This window comes from Rhinopithecus bieti, unplaced genomic scaffold (genome assembly GCF_001698545.2).
Source record: "Rhinopithecus bieti isolate Rb0 unplaced genomic scaffold, ASM169854v2 scaffold_641, whole genome shotgun sequence".
Classification (NCBI taxonomy): Eukaryota; Metazoa; Chordata; class Mammalia; order Primates; family Cercopithecidae; genus Rhinopithecus; species Rhinopithecus bieti.
The window spans coordinates 5403223-5422991 of NW_016803417.1; the positions used below are offsets into that span (position 1 = coordinate 5403223).

The 19769-nt window shown below is 40.4% G+C and overlaps 1 protein-coding gene across 2 annotated transcripts in view; it reads left to right on the forward strand.

Moving 5' to 3' along the window:
- The window catches only part of PGM5 (phosphoglucomutase 5), a 184801-nt gene that overhangs the window by 126327 nt on the left and 38705 nt on the right, over positions 1-19769 (forward strand). For both annotated transcript variants that reach the window (XM_017883838.1, XM_017883828.1), the window contains exons 9-10: positions 4597-4732; positions 8745-8928. In XM_017883838.1, the coding sequence (XP_017739327.1) occupies positions 4597-4732; positions 8745-8928 (320 nt within the window). The remainder of the gene's footprint in view (positions 1-4596; positions 4733-8744; positions 8929-19769) is intronic.

The window sequence follows — 19769 nt, forward strand, 5'->3', positions numbered from 1 at the left end:
GAACTGTAAATGCATATTGTTAAGCAAAAGAAGACAATCAGAAAAAATAATACATACTAGATGAGCCCAACTATATGACTCTAGAAAAGGCATGTTTTAAATGTGAATTTCTATGCACCATTGACAATTTTCTTTATTTATTTTTTTTATTTTTTGAGATGGAGTTTCACTCTTGTTGCCCAGGCTGAAGTGCAGTGGTGTGATCTCAGCTCATTGCAACCTCTACCTTCTGGGTTCAAATGATTCTCTTGCCTCAGCCTCCCAAGTAGCTGGCATTACATGTGTGTGCCGCCATGCCCGGCTAATTTTTTTTTTTTTTTTTTTTTGTATTTTTAGTAGAGACAAGGTTTCACCATGTTGGCCAGGCTGGTCTCGAACTCCTGATCTCAGGTGATTCACCCACCTCAGCCTCCCAAAGTACTGTGATTATAGGTGTGAGCCACCGTGCCTGGCTAACAACTTTAAAAATTTATTTTTTTCTTATGAAATAATACATTGTTGTGAAAATATTTAAGAGGAAAGAAAGGAAAAACATCTGCATTTCTACCACTTCAGAGATAATAACCATGTTAACAGTTTGGTGAATATTCTTCTGTTTACCTGTGCACATACATATACACATATTTTTTATAAAATATACTGAATATTCTTTTTTAGTAAACTGATTTTCATTTATTAAAATGGAATGAACAATTACCTATTGGATACAATGTTTTCTATTTAAGTGATAAATACACTAAAAGCCACTAGGCAGTATATCCATGAACTTGTACCTCCTGAAACTATAAAATAAAATAAAATAAAAGAATTGAATAAACATGGTTTTCTGTGTTACCAAAGATTCTTATTTGATTTATTTTGTCTACACACAAGGTTTTGAATAAATTTTGTACAATGATCCTATTGTTCAACAATTAAGCCTGGGCAGCATAGTGAGACCCCACCTCTAAAAAAGTAAATAAATAAATTAGCCAGGCATGGTGGTGTGCACCTAGAGTCCCAGCTACTAGAGACACTGAGGTGGGAGGATCACTTGAGCCTGGGAGGTCGAGGCTGCAGTGAACCATGATCGAACCCCTGCACTCCAGCCCAGGTGACAGCGAGACCCTGTCTCAGAAAAATAAAACAGTATTTTTCCAATTTTTCTTTATCCTTTTATCTACTTCATTGAATGTCCTATGACTTAAGGTTAAGAAATAAAATAGCTGGGTCAAAAGCTGAATGATATTTTTAAAGACTATTGATCATTATTGCCAAGTTAACTCTTCCCCCGTCCAACCTTTGCTAACCTGACAGGCCCCAGATGGTATCCCATTTTACATACTTTTCTTCGACCACAATGAGGGTGAACTTTTGTTCCAATGTTGACTGTCAGTATTTTCCTCTGAAAATTGCATGCTTGTGCCCTTTCATGCCATTGTCCATTGAGGTTTCTCTTTTTCTTATTGACTTATGAAAACATTAAAAAATATCCAGCCTATTATCCCTGTTATATATATAGCGTGAACATTTCTACTCCCATTTTTACTCTGTTTATAGTGGGATTTTAGAAAACCGTTTGATGCCTTTGTGCTTTCTGGCATTTCTTGTTTAATCTGCCTGTCGCTGATATAGCATTAGCGTTCACTTGCCTGAAAGGCTTTTTAAAAGGAGAGTTACAGCCCCCAAACCCACTCCAAAATACACTATAATCATCCAGTGAAAACATCTGTGTAATTGAAGCATCATTAATGTCTCTGTCCCAAACTCAAAGAACTCTAAAGGGCATTGTTAATTTTACTTCATCAGCAGCCCCTTATTAACCTTGGCAAATGTTTAACTTGGAGGCAAGGATATTCAAGCCAACTCACAATTTACTATGCAATTGGCTACAAATGTTGAGGTGGGTTTTTTTTTGTTTATCCAACTAAAAGAACTTTATGTCCCTCTAGCACTAAATTATGACATCTTATCTCACAGATTTAACAGCATCTAATGGTTCTATCTCTAGGTAATGTAATCCAGCTGGAGTTCGAAGGTACACAAAGCCCACGTTTTAGAACAAAAGGGTATTTTTCTCTAGCCAGTAAATAAAAGTGATTTTTTTTTTCAGCTATAAAAGGACAAAAGGTTTTGAAATGATCCCACTGGGCAGGGTTTCCTAGACTTGTTTTTTGGCAGTTGGCCATGGAGCTAACTCAGTCTTCCAAACTTCTTCCATTTTTGTAGCAGTGTGAAGAATTCACTGGATGAGATTAAAGACACTTCATGGGGTGATGATTAATGCCCAGGGTCCTGTTAACCCAGAGTCAACCACAACTGGACATCCAGCAGTGCCATTAGCAGACCCTTGATCAGTGTATAGGAAGAACTAAAAACCTGACCCTTTCTCTTATTGATTTTAGTACCTTCATGGCCACCCTCAGGTTTGCATGTTTTCCTTATTGAGAAAAAATATTTAACATTTAACACTATAAATGTCACAAGCACGATAAATGGTCTGTAGCTTTAGTTAGAAGTTGTCAAAGATGTTTGACTTAAGTATTGTTTGATCCCATTTTCAGGGGTTAAACAGCTCTGTGGCACTGGGTCTCCCTTGTCGGTTTTCATATTTTCTATGTACGTTTCATAGTCCCGAAACCCAAGAGCACTGTTTTCCATTCTCATTGCCCTGCTGCAAGAAGGTCCACCCCATGGACCCAGTCCTGTTTCTTAAGATGTTACTATTGCTAGAGTTAGAGGATAAAATTACATGAATAACCAAGAACAATTTCTGAAAGCGTGTATTGAGGAATCAGCACCTTGCGGTAATGCACACAGCTTTATTAAAATCACAAACAAGATCAACAGCAAAAATGTGTGATATCCCAGTCACCGTTCTAAACATCTAGGCATATTTACTTGCTTAATCCTGACAGTAACCCCATGGGGTCGGGGATGTTATTGTCCATAGGTTATAGATCAGTACTGCAAACAAAGCTAAATGACTGAGCCAGGATTAGAACATGAGAAATCTAACTCTAGAGCTTGTCCTCTTAACTTGATTAAGTTGATACAACAGTGCCGCAAAATGGGTGATGGGGTCCCCATTTTACAAATGAGAAGCTGAGGCTCAGGGGAATTAATGACTTTGTAATAACTTTCCACACATCTGTGAGGTAGCAATTTGGTTTAAGCCCTAATTCTAAAGCTTTCGCCAGAATATCACATGTCTCACAATACGACACATTTCTTTCCATTCAGGGCTTTATTCACTTCAGAGAGAGCTTATAATTGGCTAACAGATACCTAAATGGGCCTGTGACACACTCTTCTGGGTTCTCATTGCACAGGAAGCTGGTCATTTAGACTGCAGTCTTCATTTGTGTGCATGATGCAGTAAGAACTGCTTCTAACACTTTCTATATGAATAGCTGTGGGATTTAGCTTCTCTATTCATTCCTACCTCAGGGACTTTGCTTTTTCTGTGCCCTAGCTTGGAATATGTCATCCCCAGATCTTGGCGTGGCTAACTCCTTCTCAGGTGTCAGCTCAGATGCCATTACCTCAGTGGGGGCAAACCCTAACTATCTGTATTAATCTCCTAGGGCTGTCATAACAAATCACCACCAACTGGGTGGCTTAAAGCAGTACAAATGTATTCTCTTATAGTTCTGGAGGCCAGAAGTCTAAAATCAAGGTGTTGGCAGGACCATGCTTCCTTGGAAGGCTGTAGAGGAGGATTCCCCTTGCCTCTTTCAGTTTCTGGTGGCTCCACACGTTCTATGACTTGTGGCGGCATAACCGTAATCTCTGCCTCCATCTGCATGTAGCTTGCCCGTCTGTATTTCTCCTCTTCTGTGTCTTCTCCTCTTCTTACAAGAACGTTTATCGTTGTATTTAGGTGCTACCTGAATAATCCAGATGAGATTGAGATAATCTCACCTCAAGATTCCTAACTTAATTATATCTGCAAAGAGTATTTCCCAAAACAAGGTCACATTCACAGGTTCCAGGGGGACATATCTGTTGGGTGGGGGGACCGCCAGCCCACCTTAGGTAAAGCAGCTTTTGGTGCTGTTATGCTCTGTGACATCATCACCTCTTTATTTTCTTCAAAGCACTTGTCCTTATTTGATGCATCTTGTTCTCTTATCTACTTTTCTTCGCCTTTCTCTACCTAACTCCATCTACTTGGATTCGAACTTTATGAGTAAAGAAGTATCTTATTCACTACTTTACCCCAAGATGTAGAACAATGCTTGATATATTGTAGGGGTCACCAAATATTTACTGAATAAATGAATAATCTCATTGGGCTAATGAGATGTCAACTTGGCTCTCTGATTCCTTCAGAATCCAAGTTTTACTTTTTGTTATTATTTTATTTGAATTTCAGTTGCATATTTTTCAGAAATGCAAATGTATTAGGAGACACATATTTAACATAATGGATAAATAGATCCAATCATTTAAATAAGGACATTAAATCATCAAATAAGGACAAGTGCTTTGAAGAATATAAAGAGGTGATGATGTCTACATAACACTCAATTGCTAACTGATCTTCTTAGTTCATTTAGCTTTTGCTTTGCTCCCAGAAATGAATCCTCAGTAGAATTTTTCTTTCACCCTTAGGCTCTGACCACCTCCGAGAGAAGGATGGCCTGTGGGCTGTCTTGGTCTGGCTCTCCATTATTGCTGCCCGGAAGCAGAGTGTGGAGGAAATTGTCCGAGATCACTGGGCCAAATTTGGCCGCCACTACTATTGCAGGTAAGGAGAAGGGGAAGCGTCTCTGTATAGACCCTGAAGAACTACTCCTAGAACAGGTTTCTAAAACTAATGGGCTAGAACCTTAAAAAGGAGGCATCTTCCCAGAAGATCTGAGGAACACAGAGGCTGGAGCTGAATCACCCCTTATAGACGGTTGGGGATGGTGTCAAAGGCTACCAAGCTGGAAGGCACCAATTTCCTTTCTCCTCGTGACATCACTCTGTAATCTTTTCATCAATGCTTATAAGGTAGATATCCATCTCAAGACGAACTCTGAACTGCAGAGCTTTGAAAAGTTACTTGGTTACTATCATGGCTGTGAGAGTCATGCAGTCAAACCAGAGGCATTTCCTGTTGGTTTTCCATCCATATTTATCAAGTAAAAAAGGCAGACACAGAAGCTGTGACAGGTTGGGGTGCTTTCATAATCCTCTCTCTACCTCTGTCTTACCTCCTCACCAATAATCAGGTTCAATGTCCAAGATGCCTGAGCTGGCACCCTTTGAAGGAACCTCATGGTTCAAGAGCCCCAGATATTGCTAAAGTTTTATCCTCATGAAAAGAGGTACAGGCCGGGTATGGTGGCTCATGCCTGTAATCCCAGCACTTTGGGAGGCCGAGGCAGGTGGATCACCTGAGGTCAGGAGTTTGAGACCAGCCTGACCAACATGGTGAAACTCTTCTCTACTAAAAATACAAAAGTAGCTGGGTTTGGTGGTGCCCACCTGTAGCTACTCGGGAGTCTGAGGCAGGAGAATCGCTTGAACCTGGGAGGCGGAGGGTGTAGTGAGTGGAGATTGTACCACTCACTGCACTACAGCCTGGGCAACAGAGTGAGACTCCATCTCAAAAACAACAACAAACAAAACAAATAAACAAAAAAACGGGGGAAAAGAAGTACAGAAAAGGAAACCATTATTTTGGAAGGAAGGAAAGGAAAGATCAGTGGGTAGGAACTTAGGGTTGGGGGTCTATGTCACTTTCCTGTTGTTTAAGTAAATGAAAGTAAGAGTATTCTGGAAGTGTGGTTATTTGCTAGGAGTGTGAACCTAGGTATGCTAGATATGTGCACATAACAAGAACCAAGCCATGGGTTAGGAGGAGGGAGTAGGAAACGATGTTAACTGTAAAGAACTTGGAGGTGGGGCAAGGGAATCCTTGGATAGTCTCAGAGACTCTGTATTAAAAACAAAGATTGTGACTCATTTTGCTTTGTTTATGAACAGTTAACTACTTTGAATGTTTGGTTGTGTTTCAAGAGCTCAAGGGACAGAAAGAGAGCTTTAGGCTTCCCTTATAAGGTGATTATTTCTTCTGTTAAGAAGCCTTTTACTTAGATGTGTATCAGAGAATAAAGAAGCCCATGATTGTACTCGTTAAATCAAAGAGATTGCAACCTTCTGGGAGATGTAGACAACAATGACATCATATTCTTAGTTCCCATTTAGTCAAGAAAGCTGGGGATGTGATAGCTTGCAAAGCACCTCAAATTATTCAGTGTATCATAAAAAATGAATTCTCAGGACAGGTAGAAACTTGGTTTACTCATCATTATTTCTAACAAGTACCAAAACCCCCTGATTCGTGTGTGGTTTTTTTTTCTTGGCATACCAAGAGTTAATTGGCAGATGACATTCTTCAGTTGCATGAAGCTGTTCCAAAAAGTCCAACATGACAAAATATATTATAATTGACAACCTCTGACCTAGTGAGATCGCTTTAAATCAGAGACGTGTTCCTCATAATTTGTGGAATGATTATCTAGGTTTCAGCTGGTGTCTTGAATAATCGGTGTTATGATAACTGTATTTATAATGTAGTTTATTTTTTGTGGCCAAGGGCTTACACGATAATTACTTCTTCATAACAAATACCATATTAGAGAATAATATGTGATAGATTTAATTTCTTCTAGGACATTGAGTTATGTTTCAGATTTCTGTCCAGAAAGATCACAGAAATAAAGAAAAAGGGAGGAGAAAATACATAGAATGAAAGGTAAACATTTTCTTCAACCCCCAGCAAATGGCAAATTAAAAGGTGCTTGGGAAATGTAATTATTCCTCGCTTGACAATTTTCTTGGCAGGCTGAAAATAATAATTTCACTTTAACTAATACTGAGCCTGAATATCTGAGAAAATCTTCCAGATTATTTTCCTTGTATGAGTAGACCCCAGAAGGAATCCTCCATTTCAGAGTTTCTTCCTTGAAAGTGTGTTGTTATTGGTAGTTGTCAGTTGGGGATTTGGGGGTGGAAGGCAGTGCTAGATCCTGCTTGTATATGAAGGTGAACATTTGGGCAAACGAATCTGATGATTCTCAACCCTAGACTGAACGTGATCTATCATACTAGTGGATTTTTTTCAACTCCTGAATCTCTTTCAATGCCTCTCTATCTCCTGCTAGACTCTCTTCTCCTGTCTTCCTGCCCCTTTCTCCTTGGTTAGGTTTAGGTTTCTATCTTCCCCAAATGTCTACCTTTAAAGTCACTGCAGTCTCAGAATATATGCACTGCTGAAAAAGAATGTTCTGAGGGAGTTCCTTTTTTATGCGTCTGAGGCTGAAAAAAAAACACCTTGTGTAGGAGGAAGAGAATAAAAAAAAGGGATATAGATGCAGGGGACCCATTGCTAGACATGGTATTATTCCATATTTTGCATCTTGGCTAATATGCTGATGTTTACTGGATGTCTTAAAAGATTTTAAGTGGAAAAAAGTAGTAACAACTATTTAGAGCTTCCTTCTTCCAGTTCACTCTGAGAACTCACATCCTTTTTTCTATGCTACAGGAAGCCCAAATGTAAGATCCTCCACAGTGACTTGGGTGCAGCTGCCCCTCCTATGGCTTCCTTCTTAAACAGACACTTCTAGGTGTGCCATTAGGTCTCAGCCAAGACCACCTGACATTGTAAAATATTGTTTCTTTATGGTAGTGATGGCAAATAAAAGTAGTTAGCTTTTTTCAGCACCAGTGCCTGGCACTGTGCCAACTCTTGGTATACATCATCATATTTTAAACCCCACAATGACAAATGCAATTGGTATTATTTTTAGTCTTTTTTTTCTAATTGACTTCCAGTCCCATTGTTACATTTGATACTCTTGGCTAGGAGGTCTTTTTTGAATGGAACAATTGTGACATGTCTTCCAAGTTTCCAAGAGTTCTATAGCATGCTCAGTTCCCCTTCTCCCTTTCTTTTTACCTTGTTTTTTCTCTCTTTCCTTCCTTCCTTCCATTTCTCCCATTTTTCATTCCATTCTACTTACATAGAACTTACTATGTACCAGAAGTAGCAGAGAACAAGACAGCTAAGGTATCTGTCCTCCTGGAGCTCACATTCTGGTGGCCAAAGACAGATAATTAATAGATAAACAAATATAAAAACAAAATACATACAGTTTGGGGTAACTACCAAAAGAAAATATAAAGGGTGATGAGAGAAGAAGACAGAGTGGGGAAGCTGCCTTAGATGGTCAGAGAAGGTCACATTCTAATGGTGACAATGGGTTTGAAAATGGAAGGAGAGAATGAGCCTGGTATTTGAAGAGCTGGCAGAAGAATGTACAAGGTAGAGGGAACACACAGCAAGCGTAAGGGCCCAGAGGCAGGAATGGGTGCAATGTCAATGTGCACTGGAGAAGAGGCCAGTGTGGCTGGAGTCAGTGAACAAGGGTAAAAAGACAGAACAAAGTCGAGTCAAAGAGGTGGGCAAGGGCAGATCCCACAGTGCCTGATAGACCGAGGTTAAGGTGTTGAGTTTTGTTCTCAATGTGATGGGAATTTATAGAGGGATTCAATAGAAAGTGGCATGATCTGATTTTTACAAGATTACTCTGGCCGCTGTATGGGGAATGGATTGTAAGGGTCAGATGGAGGAGGGGAGATCAGTTGAAGGTGCATTTCTGTGCTGTCCTTCCCTGAAAACAGAACCAATGATTAGATGACTGTAAGCGGGCCACCCAGTTGCTGGTTCTCTGATTAGGTTTCTGTTCCTCCTGTGTCCTCACCAGGTTTGACTATGAGGGGTTGGATCCCAAGACGACATATTATATCATGAGGGACCTGGAGGCCCTGGTCACAGACAAATCCTTCATTGGCCAGCAGTTTGCTGTGGGGAGCCATGTCTACAGTGTGGCGAAGACGGATAGCTTTGAATACGTGGACCCTGTGGATGGCACTGTGACCAAGAAACAGGTACTTGCTAGGAAATCACTAAGACAGGTTATCAGGCAGAACCAGAGGCCAATATGTCCTAGAACTGGAGAGGTCCTTAGGGATGATCTAAGATGACCTCACTTTATAGATGAAAACTCTGCACCCAGGAAAGAAGAAAGCCCTTGATGAAGGACACCTAACAAGTTAGTGCACAGGGTAGATTAGAACACGGGCCTTCTCTGGCCAGGCACAGTGACTCATGCTTGTTATCCCAGCATTTTGGGAGGCCAAGGTGGGAGGATCACTTTTGATCTCAGGAGTTCGAGACCAGCTTGGGCAACAAAGTGAGACCCCATCTCTACCAAAAAAATAAAAAATAAAAATAGCTGGGCATGGTAGCACACACTTGTAGTCCTAGCCACTTGGGAGGCTGAGGTGGGAAGATCGCTTGAGCCCAGGTGGTTGAGTCTGCAGTGAGTCGTGATCACACCACTGTACTCCAGCGTGGGAGACAGAGTGAGACCATGTCTCAAACACACACATACATACACATACACACACAAAAAACAAACAAACAACAGCAACAAAAGTAACATGAGTACTCTATGTCCAGTATTCTTTCCACTTGGTAATGGATAGACCAATATGTCAAATAAATACAGACCCAATATTTCCTTCTGAAATGTTTGTAGCTGCAGGTGCTTGTATGTGGTGGCCATTATTGGTGACGGATTCAGAAAAGTTACCAAGAACTAAAGATTCCTGTCCTTGGGGCCCCCAGGTACAGGGATATTTTACTTTCTATTACCTTATGTCACTAAAAAAAATCACAGGAGCTTAGCTGGGTGGGTTTGGTACCCAGAAAACCCAAAAGGAAGACATGCAGTTCAGACTAAGCATCATAGATAAGTAGGTAAATCAACTGCAGCTTCTATTAAGGTCTTGTCTTTATGAATTGTGTAAGCAAAGTTGATAGCTACTATGATTATTTCTCTTCTCAGTTTGGTTTATTTGCTGGCCATAGCAAATATTGACCCTTCTGGAAGCACATGTTAACGTTTACAGTCTAAATAACATACCTTGAGCAATGTTAAGAGAAGTTCCATTCTAAAATTTCCAAATTCTTATCTTTTTATATATTCTTCATAAGTACAGAGTGTTAAGTCAAAGCTGCAGATATTTTGGGACTACATACAATGGCAGTTACTGCTATTTTAATTTGACTAGTATTTCCTATGTCCTCCTTGTCCTACAGTCCCTTGACTTGCAGATACTCCAAAGTCTAATGCCTCTTGTTACTATCTCAGTATTCTCTTTCTGATTAGCTTAGTTCTCTCTCTGGTTAGCTTAGATGATCTTTCATCTCTATCAAAACACCAGTCCTTCATTATAGAAGCCCTTCCCTGACCCAACAAATTGATTATAACCCCGCTTTGAAAATACACAGGGCAGTAGAGAAAATAGTGGGTAAGAATTTAGAAAACTCAGAATAAAATTCTACCCCTACTGCTTAGTAATGTGTGGCTTTGGGAAAGTTGCTTGATTTGAGCCATAGTTTCTTCCTCATCTGTAAAATACCTATTTCACAGAATTGCTTTAGAAATGAAATGAAATAAAATAAAATACCCAAAAGCTCCTAGCTATCTTTTATGTATGGGGTGCACAATATATCTTTTGTTGTGTTTTGTTTCATTCAAGGAAGCTTGCTTGTAGACTGGACTGAATTCACTCTGAAATAACACCAATGAATCAGTCCTTGGAGATGTGAAGTCAGGAGCTCAGCTGGCATCTTTGAGCCCCTGTGCCCTGGATAGGTCTTTTCCAGTTTTGGACCACATTCCCACTTCCATTTTACAAACTTTTCTTAGATCCAAGTCTCATTTTGATGTAGAATTCAAGAGATATAAAATAATGTGTTTTTAAAAGTATCCTTGGGATATTTTTGCTCACTGACAAGGAAGGCTTAGAAACCATTCCTTTAAGAAAGTGGTCTAATCTGCACTCAGTGATGGATTTTTATCTACTTGCAAGAAGCTTGTCTGTTGAGATTATTTGTTTTGCTGTTAATCCACTATTCCTCTACCTTATCTCTTCCTCAATGTACTCAGTGTTTGGATACCTTTTCCTTGGATTTTCTTTAACTGTTCACATCAGGCCAATTCCTCAACTGGATCTCCAGTTCATCTATTTATTTCATTTCCCCTCCCCCTCAATAACTCTGACTGTTGGTTTTCATTTTTACACTGGAATGTATCTGATAGGGTTTGGCTGTGTCCCCACCCAAATCTCATCTTGAGTTGTAGCTCCCATAATCCCCATGTGTCATGGGAGGGACCGGGTAGGAGGTAATTGAATCATGGGGACGGGTTTTTCCTGTGCAGTCTTGTGGTAGTGAATAAGTCTCATGAGATCTGATGTTTTTATAAAGGGCACTTCCCCTGCACATGCTTTCTTGCCTGCTGCCATGTGAGACGTGTCTTTGCTCCTCCTTCACCTTCCACCATCATTGTGAGTCCATTAAACCTCTTTCTGCTAGAAATTACCCAGTCTTGGGTATTTCTTCATAGCAGTATGAAAATGGACTGATACAATATTGATTTCCCCCAGTCTCTTCTTTGCTCTTCTGAGCTCAAATGTAGCTATAAATAGATACATGCCACCAGGATCTGCTCTGGGAATTTTTCTGGTAAAGAAAGGAGATTTTTGTTCCTTTCCCCAGATTCCAGGACCCAGGTGATATCTTCATTGGCTGGTGGTCCTGAGACACACCAGAGCTTCTCTGCATGTCTGGGTTTGGCTCAATGGGGGTGATGAGAGACCAGTTAGTTAATACTTAGCAGCATCCCCATTGTTGGCAAGTTGCAGATGATTCCTTTGCTACAGTTGGTCCTGCTGGGTAGAGGTGGAATCCCTGCATAGCAGTGCTGTGGAGACCCTCTCAGGATGTCAGCATTCATCAGCATTCAGTCCCAGGGATAGTTGAGTCTGGGGCACACTTTAGGTAACATAGTGCAAAATAAGCATACTTTTCACACTGCAGACATGTAAAAGACATATTTGAATTTAAATAAGCTAGTGTTCTAAAATAGCCATTAAGTACCTCAGTGCATTCATTCAGTGGATATTTATTGACAGCCTACCAAATGCATAATTTGTTTTTTTCATGGTACAGTTTTAAAATATAAATATATAGTATCTTTATTGAGGTACAATTCATATACCATACAGTTCACTCATTTAAAGGGCATACTTCCACAGTTTCTAGTATATTTACAGAGTTGTGCAGTTATCACCACAAACAATTCAGAACACTTTCATTGCCCCAGAAAAGACATGTTGTGCTCTTCAGCTGTCATCTTCCCTCCAACATCCCTCCAATCCCCAGCCCCTGGCAACCCCTGATCTTTCTGTCTGTATGGATTTGCCTATTTGGGACATTTTATGTAAATGGAATAATATAATACATTGTCCTTTATGACTAGCTTCTTTCACTTAGTGTCATGTTTTCAGGGTTCATCCATGTTGTACCATATATCAGTACTTTATTCCTTTTATTACCAAGTAATAGTCTATCACATGGATGTACCACAGTTTGTTTATCCATCCATTTGTTGTTGGACATGTGAGGTATTTCCACTTTTTCACTATAATGCTGCTATGGGCATCCATCTACAAGTTTTTGTGCAGAGATAGGTTTTCAGTTCTCCTGGGTACACACTTAGGAGTGGAATTGCTGGGTCAAATGGTAACTTATGTTTAACCCTTAAAGGCACTGCCCTACGGTCTTCAGAAGTAATTGCACCACTTGACATTCCTGCCAACTGTATATGAGGGTTCCAGTTTCTCCACACCTTTGATGCTAACCCTTGTTATTATGTCTTTGTGATTTTAAAATACTGTTATTTTAAAACAACCTACTATATTATGGATTATTTTTAAATTAAGATAGGAGGAGATTTTATTTCTATACAGAGAAACAGAACTATATCTCTCTGTTAGCAAAGCTCAGAGGAGACATAATACTGCCAAGTATCCGCTTGCTACAGGAAGCAGATTGTTGTGGTTCTCTTCAGTATTCTCTTGTGTTGGAGTCAGATAGACACAGGATTGAAGGCTGGCTTTGTCACTGCCTAGATTTGTGATTTTAGGCATGTTATTTAACTTCTTTGAACTTCAACTTGAGGGGAGGAGCTAGTGATAGTTATCATACATGCATCATGGGGAAAGTTCGAAGAGAAAGTCATGCGAAGCCTCAGGTACAGTGGCAAGTACCTAACTGATGCTCAAGAAATATCAGTGCCCTCCCCCTGACCAGAATCCTTAATTTGATTGAATATCAGTTCAAGAAAAGGATACAACTATTCTCTCTGTCTCTCTCTTTCAGACACACACATACACACACACACACACCCCAGGTGTATATTTTTAAAAGTAATAATCAGTGTGCCCTTGGGTTAGAAAACACTCACCCAACTCTTCTATTTATTATATTTTAACAGTACTTTACAGTAAAATTTGAGGCTCAGATTGATGATCCTAAGGTAGTGGGAGATTCCCAGTTATCTCTTGTTTGGGTTAAATTCTACTTACTTTAAAAAAAAAAAAAGTAGATAACAAATAATTTTCAACAGTGAATTGTTAAACAAAATTTGTGCTCTTTCTGTTTTATCCAGAAATTCTCTTCAAGCGCAGCTTTCTGCTCCAGAGCACCCAAGGCACCTTGGTGCCACTGCAAATCGTGTGAGCAGTGTTTGCGTGTGCCGGCTTAAAGTCAGAAAGTTTTGGGTTTGGCCAGGCGCGGTGGCTCAAGCCTGTAATCCCAGCACTTTGGGAGGCCGAGACAGGCGAATCACGAGGTCAGGAGATCCAGACCATCCTGGCTAACACGGTGAAACCCCGTCTCTACTAAAAAATACAAAAAACTAGCCGGGCGAAGTGGCGGTCGCCTGTAGTCCCAGCTACTCAGGAGGCTGAGGCAGGAGAATGGCATGAACCCGGGAGGCGGAGCTTGCAGTGAGCCGAGATCCGGCCACTGCACTCCAGCCCGGGCGACAGAGCGAGACTCTGTCTCAAAAAAAAAAAAGAAAGTTTTGGGTTTGAGCCTCAACTCTGTCACCTCCTTGCTGGGTATCTTAGGCAAGCTATTCAACCCCCCATTACCTGCCTTTTTAAAATCTGTGAAATAGGAATAATAATTGTGGCTATCTCATATAAGCCTTTGGGAGAGTTAAGTAAGATAACACTTTTAAAATCCTGGCACATAACAAATGATAGCAATTGGTTAAATAAAATTATTTATATTTAAAAAGCATCCTTGGAAAAGCATTTAATGAACCACAGGTGATAAGAAAAGTAGAGAAAAAACACACAATTTTGCAGTGTCACGTAAAGATTTGAGAAGGCCCCTTCAGTTTCTAAGTCATTTGGGAACTGATTCAAACTCACATTTCTCCCCCTCTCTCATCCCCCAACACACACACTCTGCTTCAGAAAGCAAAAGGTTTTTTAAGGCAGCTTGGTCTCCTTTATGTCCTTGACCTGAGGTCAGAGTCAGGAAATAAACCATGGAAAAAATGCTGTTTCACATACATCTCTAGAGATAAAGTAGAAATGCTTCTCCATCCAAAATGAAATTAAAATCCTGTTCTGGTGATAACCACTCCACTCCTGCGAACCCTGCTGCTGTGGAAATGTTCCGTGAAGTCTATCCTGCCTGGCTCTGTGGGACCATTCAAGGAGCAAGAAGGAAACCCTAAAGTTCTCAACCCCTGACATGATCTCCCAGGGACCTTCCTGGCCTCAATGTGGTGTGTTTGGTTTCATGGGATTTACTATGGCTGCCTCCAAGTGTCTGATGTATGTGTGGCCTTGGATGCCAAGAGAAAAATTGATGTGTGCTTTCCATTATACAGGGCCCAAGAGAAACTCGGTCTGATTTAGAAAGCATTTTCATGAGGCATGGTTCAACAACTGCAGTTCTTCCTTCTATCTTCATGAGGAATGTCACCATTTTCAAGCAAAATCTAGTCACATAAATGACTGACTGATGCTATTTTCTTCAAGTATGAGTGGAAAAAAATAAGCCAATAGCTGCAATGAGAATAGGGGAGCACTTTGATCAAATTGCTAAGTAGTTAAAGAAGTTCCTAGTTTATGCCTTCTAAAGAGATAGGACAGACAGGAGTTGTGTGATTCATATGGGTTGCAGGGTGAGCCACTCTTTCTTCAGGGGCAACTTCATTGTGCAAACATTGAGGGTTTCCATCCATCATGCTGGGTGAGCTCTTTCTTCCCTTCACCGTCCGTATCCCAAAGAATATTATCAAGATTGTCTCTTACTATGATCTCTTCTCCATCTCTAACATGTGGCCTAAGTCCTGGAATCCCCACTCAGTGCCGCAGTTTTGAGGCTCCCCCTGCTCTGATAGAAGGAATACTCCAATCCTGGTATTGTGAGTGAAGGACAGTGTGACAGAAGTGGCTCCACACTGAGAAACAGCATATTGCCACTATGGTGGGTATCAATCCAGAACCATGACCTATATTTTGAAAATTGACTTTGAAATGAGAAACCTTGACACTTTAGGAGCAAAATTTAAGCAACTGAGTCTCTTTTTATGACTCATCCAAATCCTATATTGTTGTTTTTTCTTTTTTCTTTTTCTTTCTTTCTTTCTTTTTTTTTTTTTTTTTTTTTTTAGACAGAGTCTGGCTCTGTCATCCAGGCTGGAGTGCAGTGGTGTGATTTTGGCTCACTGCGACCTCTGCCTCCTGGGTTCAAGTGATTCTTGTGCCTCAGCCTCCTGAGTAGCTGGGATTACAGGTGTGCACCACCATGCCCAGCTAATTTTTTTTTTATCTTTAGTAGAGACGGGGTTTCATCGTGTTGGCCAGTTTGATACTCCTGACCTCAAGTGATGCGCCCACTTCAGCCTCCCAAACCAACTCCTATATTTCTATCTAACAAGCTCAAAAATCATGAAACTCCTCCAGTGCTGAAGTCATCTGCAAGTAACAGTTCAGCTGATGGTTAAAAAGCTGATGTAAATAAATGCATACCAGTTAGCTGATGTGGAAAACCAAGTCCAATTTGATTATGTCAGGCTAACTCTGAGCTGATTAATACCTTTTCAAGTTAAGCAGGTTATGTGGAAACATTTTGATGTTGTCCTTAACCCAGAAAAAAAGAACCATTTGAATTCAGTTCAGAGAAAAAGTACACTTTGAAGACTGATTTTGAAGTCAGTTTTCTTTTAGAGTTGTTATTTTAACTTGCAAGAAGGTGTCTGCTCTTTTTAATTTCAGTATTTAGAAACAGTAAATTGGCAATCTCAAAATCATTTTATTTCCAGCATGTGGTGTTTTAATATGTACCTTGATGCTACCAACCCCTGGTCAACAAATATGAAGAAGCTCACTAAGGTGTTGTCCCTAGCACTGTATAAAAGCAACTGAAGAACCTGAAGCTTTAAGATTGAGTTCTTCTCTCTTCAGAGTTAGCTAGTCAACTTTCAACTTCAACTTTTTGTTTTTGTTGTTGTTTTGTTTTTTGAGACAGCGTCTTGCTCTGTCACCCAGGCTAGAGTGCAATGGTGTGATCTTGGCTCGCTGCAACACTGCAACCTCTGCCTCCTGGGTTCAAGCGATTCTCCTGCCTCAGCCTCCCGAGTAGCTGGGATTACAGGTGTGTGCCACCACACCCGGCTAATTTTTGTATTTTTAGTAAAGACAGGGATTCACCATGTTAGTCAGGCTGGTCTCAAACTCCTGACCTCAGGTGATCTGCCTGCCTCGTTCTCCCAAAGTGGTGGGATTACAGGCATGAGCCACTGCACCCGGCCTCAGCTTCAACTCTGATAACATCCTAATCAATGAACTAATTGAGAGACTGTAATCGTAACAATTTATCATTGTCCCTTTTGCTGGAGTGCCGTTTGCTGGAGTGTGGTTTGTGCATCTGGAAGTAGAGCCTCAGAAATCATTTTAGTCAAACTGATTAACCCACCTATAGAATTTGGTTAAATCTGAAAGTTAGCATACCCACAAATAGCCCTTCTACATCGAGTCACAGAAATGTTTAAGTGAATGGACTATTATCACATTTAGTATATTGTGATTGGATGTGGGTTAAAAAAAAAATCCCTTTTTCTTTGAAAATTGTGATGTTGAAAAGAATCTCTGCCATAAACATATATTCCTTTCCTAACTTAGTCCAATATGGTGAAGGTTGTTAAAGGTAGATTCATTTACATCTTCATCTATTCAGTGAATATTTACCAAATACCTACTAGACGCCAGTCAGCTCATTGGCACCGAGGATACAACAGTATTCAGGACAGTTGAGATTCCTGTCTGCTGCTTAAAATGCAGTAGGGAAGATACATTGATATTAAGCTCTAATTACCGTAGAGTTTGTTGAAAAATATTACAGAGGAAGAACTTATTTGGTGTGCATGGCAGGGGGAACCAGACTAGGGCTCTAGAAAGCTCTCCATGGGGAGGTGATATCTAAGCCGTACCCTGAAAAATGGGTAGAAGGCAGCCCAGGTGAAACCGTTTTATCAGACTGTGTACTTTTCTTCAGTATTTCTTCAGTACAATGTGGTGGTTATAGGGTTGTTTAGTTCTCCAGATAAAGAGCTAAGGTTTCCTATAGGCATTCTCAATGGGATGCTACAATAACTGTGTTTAGGATTCTCAACTTCAGTGCTCATTCTACAACACTGTGGTTGGAGAAAATAAAGACAGTCAGGCCCTGTATTGTACTAACTATGCCTTGTGCTAGGACATTTTGAAAACCATGAATTAAAAAAAAAAAAAAATTTCTATTAGCCACTTTTCCTGTGATTTTCCTATTTGTCCTCTGAAGGCCAAACACATATTCAGTGCTTTATGATAACCTGTCAGCTGATTTGAAAATAAAATGGGAAGCTGGGTGTGATGTCTCATGCCTGTAGTCCCAGCTACTTGGGAGGCTGAGACAGGAGGATTGCTTGAGTCCAGGAGTTCAAGACCAGCCTGGGCAACACTGTGAGACCTCATCTCAAATTTTAAAAAAAGCAAGAAAGATAATAGAATGAGGGAGACACTGTTTCTGGTTAGTCAGGAAGTTCTTATCCCTCTGTTTCTGGTTAACTGGAGTTTTGTTATAAAGAATGAACTTATCCTGACATAAGTTGATTCCTTTAGAACTATTGTCTAAAGTGTCAGTAGTAAAATTGTCCTAAAATGTGTGGCAAACATGTAAGCATTCTAGAATGGCAACACAGTTACTTTCTATTGGAATATTAACGTCTCTGTGTTGTCGGGTGGGTGAGCTTCACCAGGAAATAAAAATATAAAAGGGAAACGCTGCAAACGATCACAGGAACTAAGGGAGGAAGCTATGCTGTTGTCTGGGTAAAGTGTGTCTGAATCCAAAATATCCCAGAACTGGGGTGGATAGTGTGTGAACAGGGATCAGCAGTCATTGGCCAAAGAAATGCGGAAATAGAACGTGCATGATTTTGTTCCGTTGTTCCAGTTTTGAGTGTTGGAATTTGGATAAGGAATAGCTTTCAAATCTTCACCCTTCAGCAGCCCTCTCATCACGTAGGGTGGCTTTTCCAGGTAGGTGCTTTAAAAGAGCATGTAAGGAGTCATTTGACCTTGATTTCCCCAGATAGTTCTTTGCGATTATTAGCCCCCAAGAGGGCTGGTTGGTTTAAAAAAAAAAGGCTGGGTGAGAACTGCTCCCAAGAGCAGGGCAGCTGAGTATGGCTGGGCAGTCAGCACACTGCACAAAGGCACCCAGCCTAATGGGGAAGGAGAAGCTGAAGTCCAAGCCAGCCAAAGGAAGGATGGTTTTCTGCAATTTATCTATGCTGGGGGGAGAGGGGACACCTGTTTTTAACTCACACAAAAGCACCCTATGGACTGACTGCTGCCTGCTCAACCACTTTTGAACTCATGCTCACAGGTAACTCTACAAATTAAAGAAAAATGAGTAATTCTAGGTGGGTTTTTTTTGGGTGCGTGTGGAAAGATATGTCTGTTCAATCCAAATCTCCTGCTTTCTAGGCTGCATGCCCGCTTCTACAAAATATAGTTCAGATGTTACAAAGCAGTATCTTCACCTTGATGCTTTCCAGATAAATCGTTGTGATTTCCTGTGGGAGATAAGATCTGAGTTAGGCTTGCAGAGTCCCTCTCTTCCGAGGCCGTCCTGTCTCCAGGTTCACATGCCTGGTGTGGCCAACTGACTATATATGCGACACTGCACCAGATTGCAGGGCCATATGCTGTTTTCCCCTGGAATTCATCCTAAGTCAGTATTTGACTAGGTCCGATGCTGCCAAATAACTGTTGGTAATGTACAGTTCACCCTTCCCTGCCTGGCTGCAACATGTCCTACAGTCTCCAAACTAACATCTGGCAGCTCTGTGTGCATTTAGCAACTTACAGATTTCCCTGTATTGATTTACACAAGGGTTTATTTTAAAATTTAAAAAAAAAAAAACAGTAAAACTCTAATGTTTATTTATTAAACATTTATCAGATACCTACTCTACATAAGGCTCTGTGTCAGCTTTGGGAAAATACAAAACACAAGATATTTTCAGATATTTCGCATGAAAAGCAATGTATGAATATCAGTAGTTGCATATGGTTCAACCTCAAATTGTAAGCCTAGAGTGAGAAGACCTACATGGAAGTAAATTAAGCTCCTCCATTTACTAAATATGTTACCCTGACAAGTGTTTTAACTTCTTTCTTTTCAATAAAAAGAGAAATTGGCAAGAACGACTCTAAGATCCTTCTTTCAGGATGTTAAGGGTCTCAACTGACCAATTATGAAGAGTAAGCCAGTTCAATAAGAGGTAAAGATAATATAAATTGCA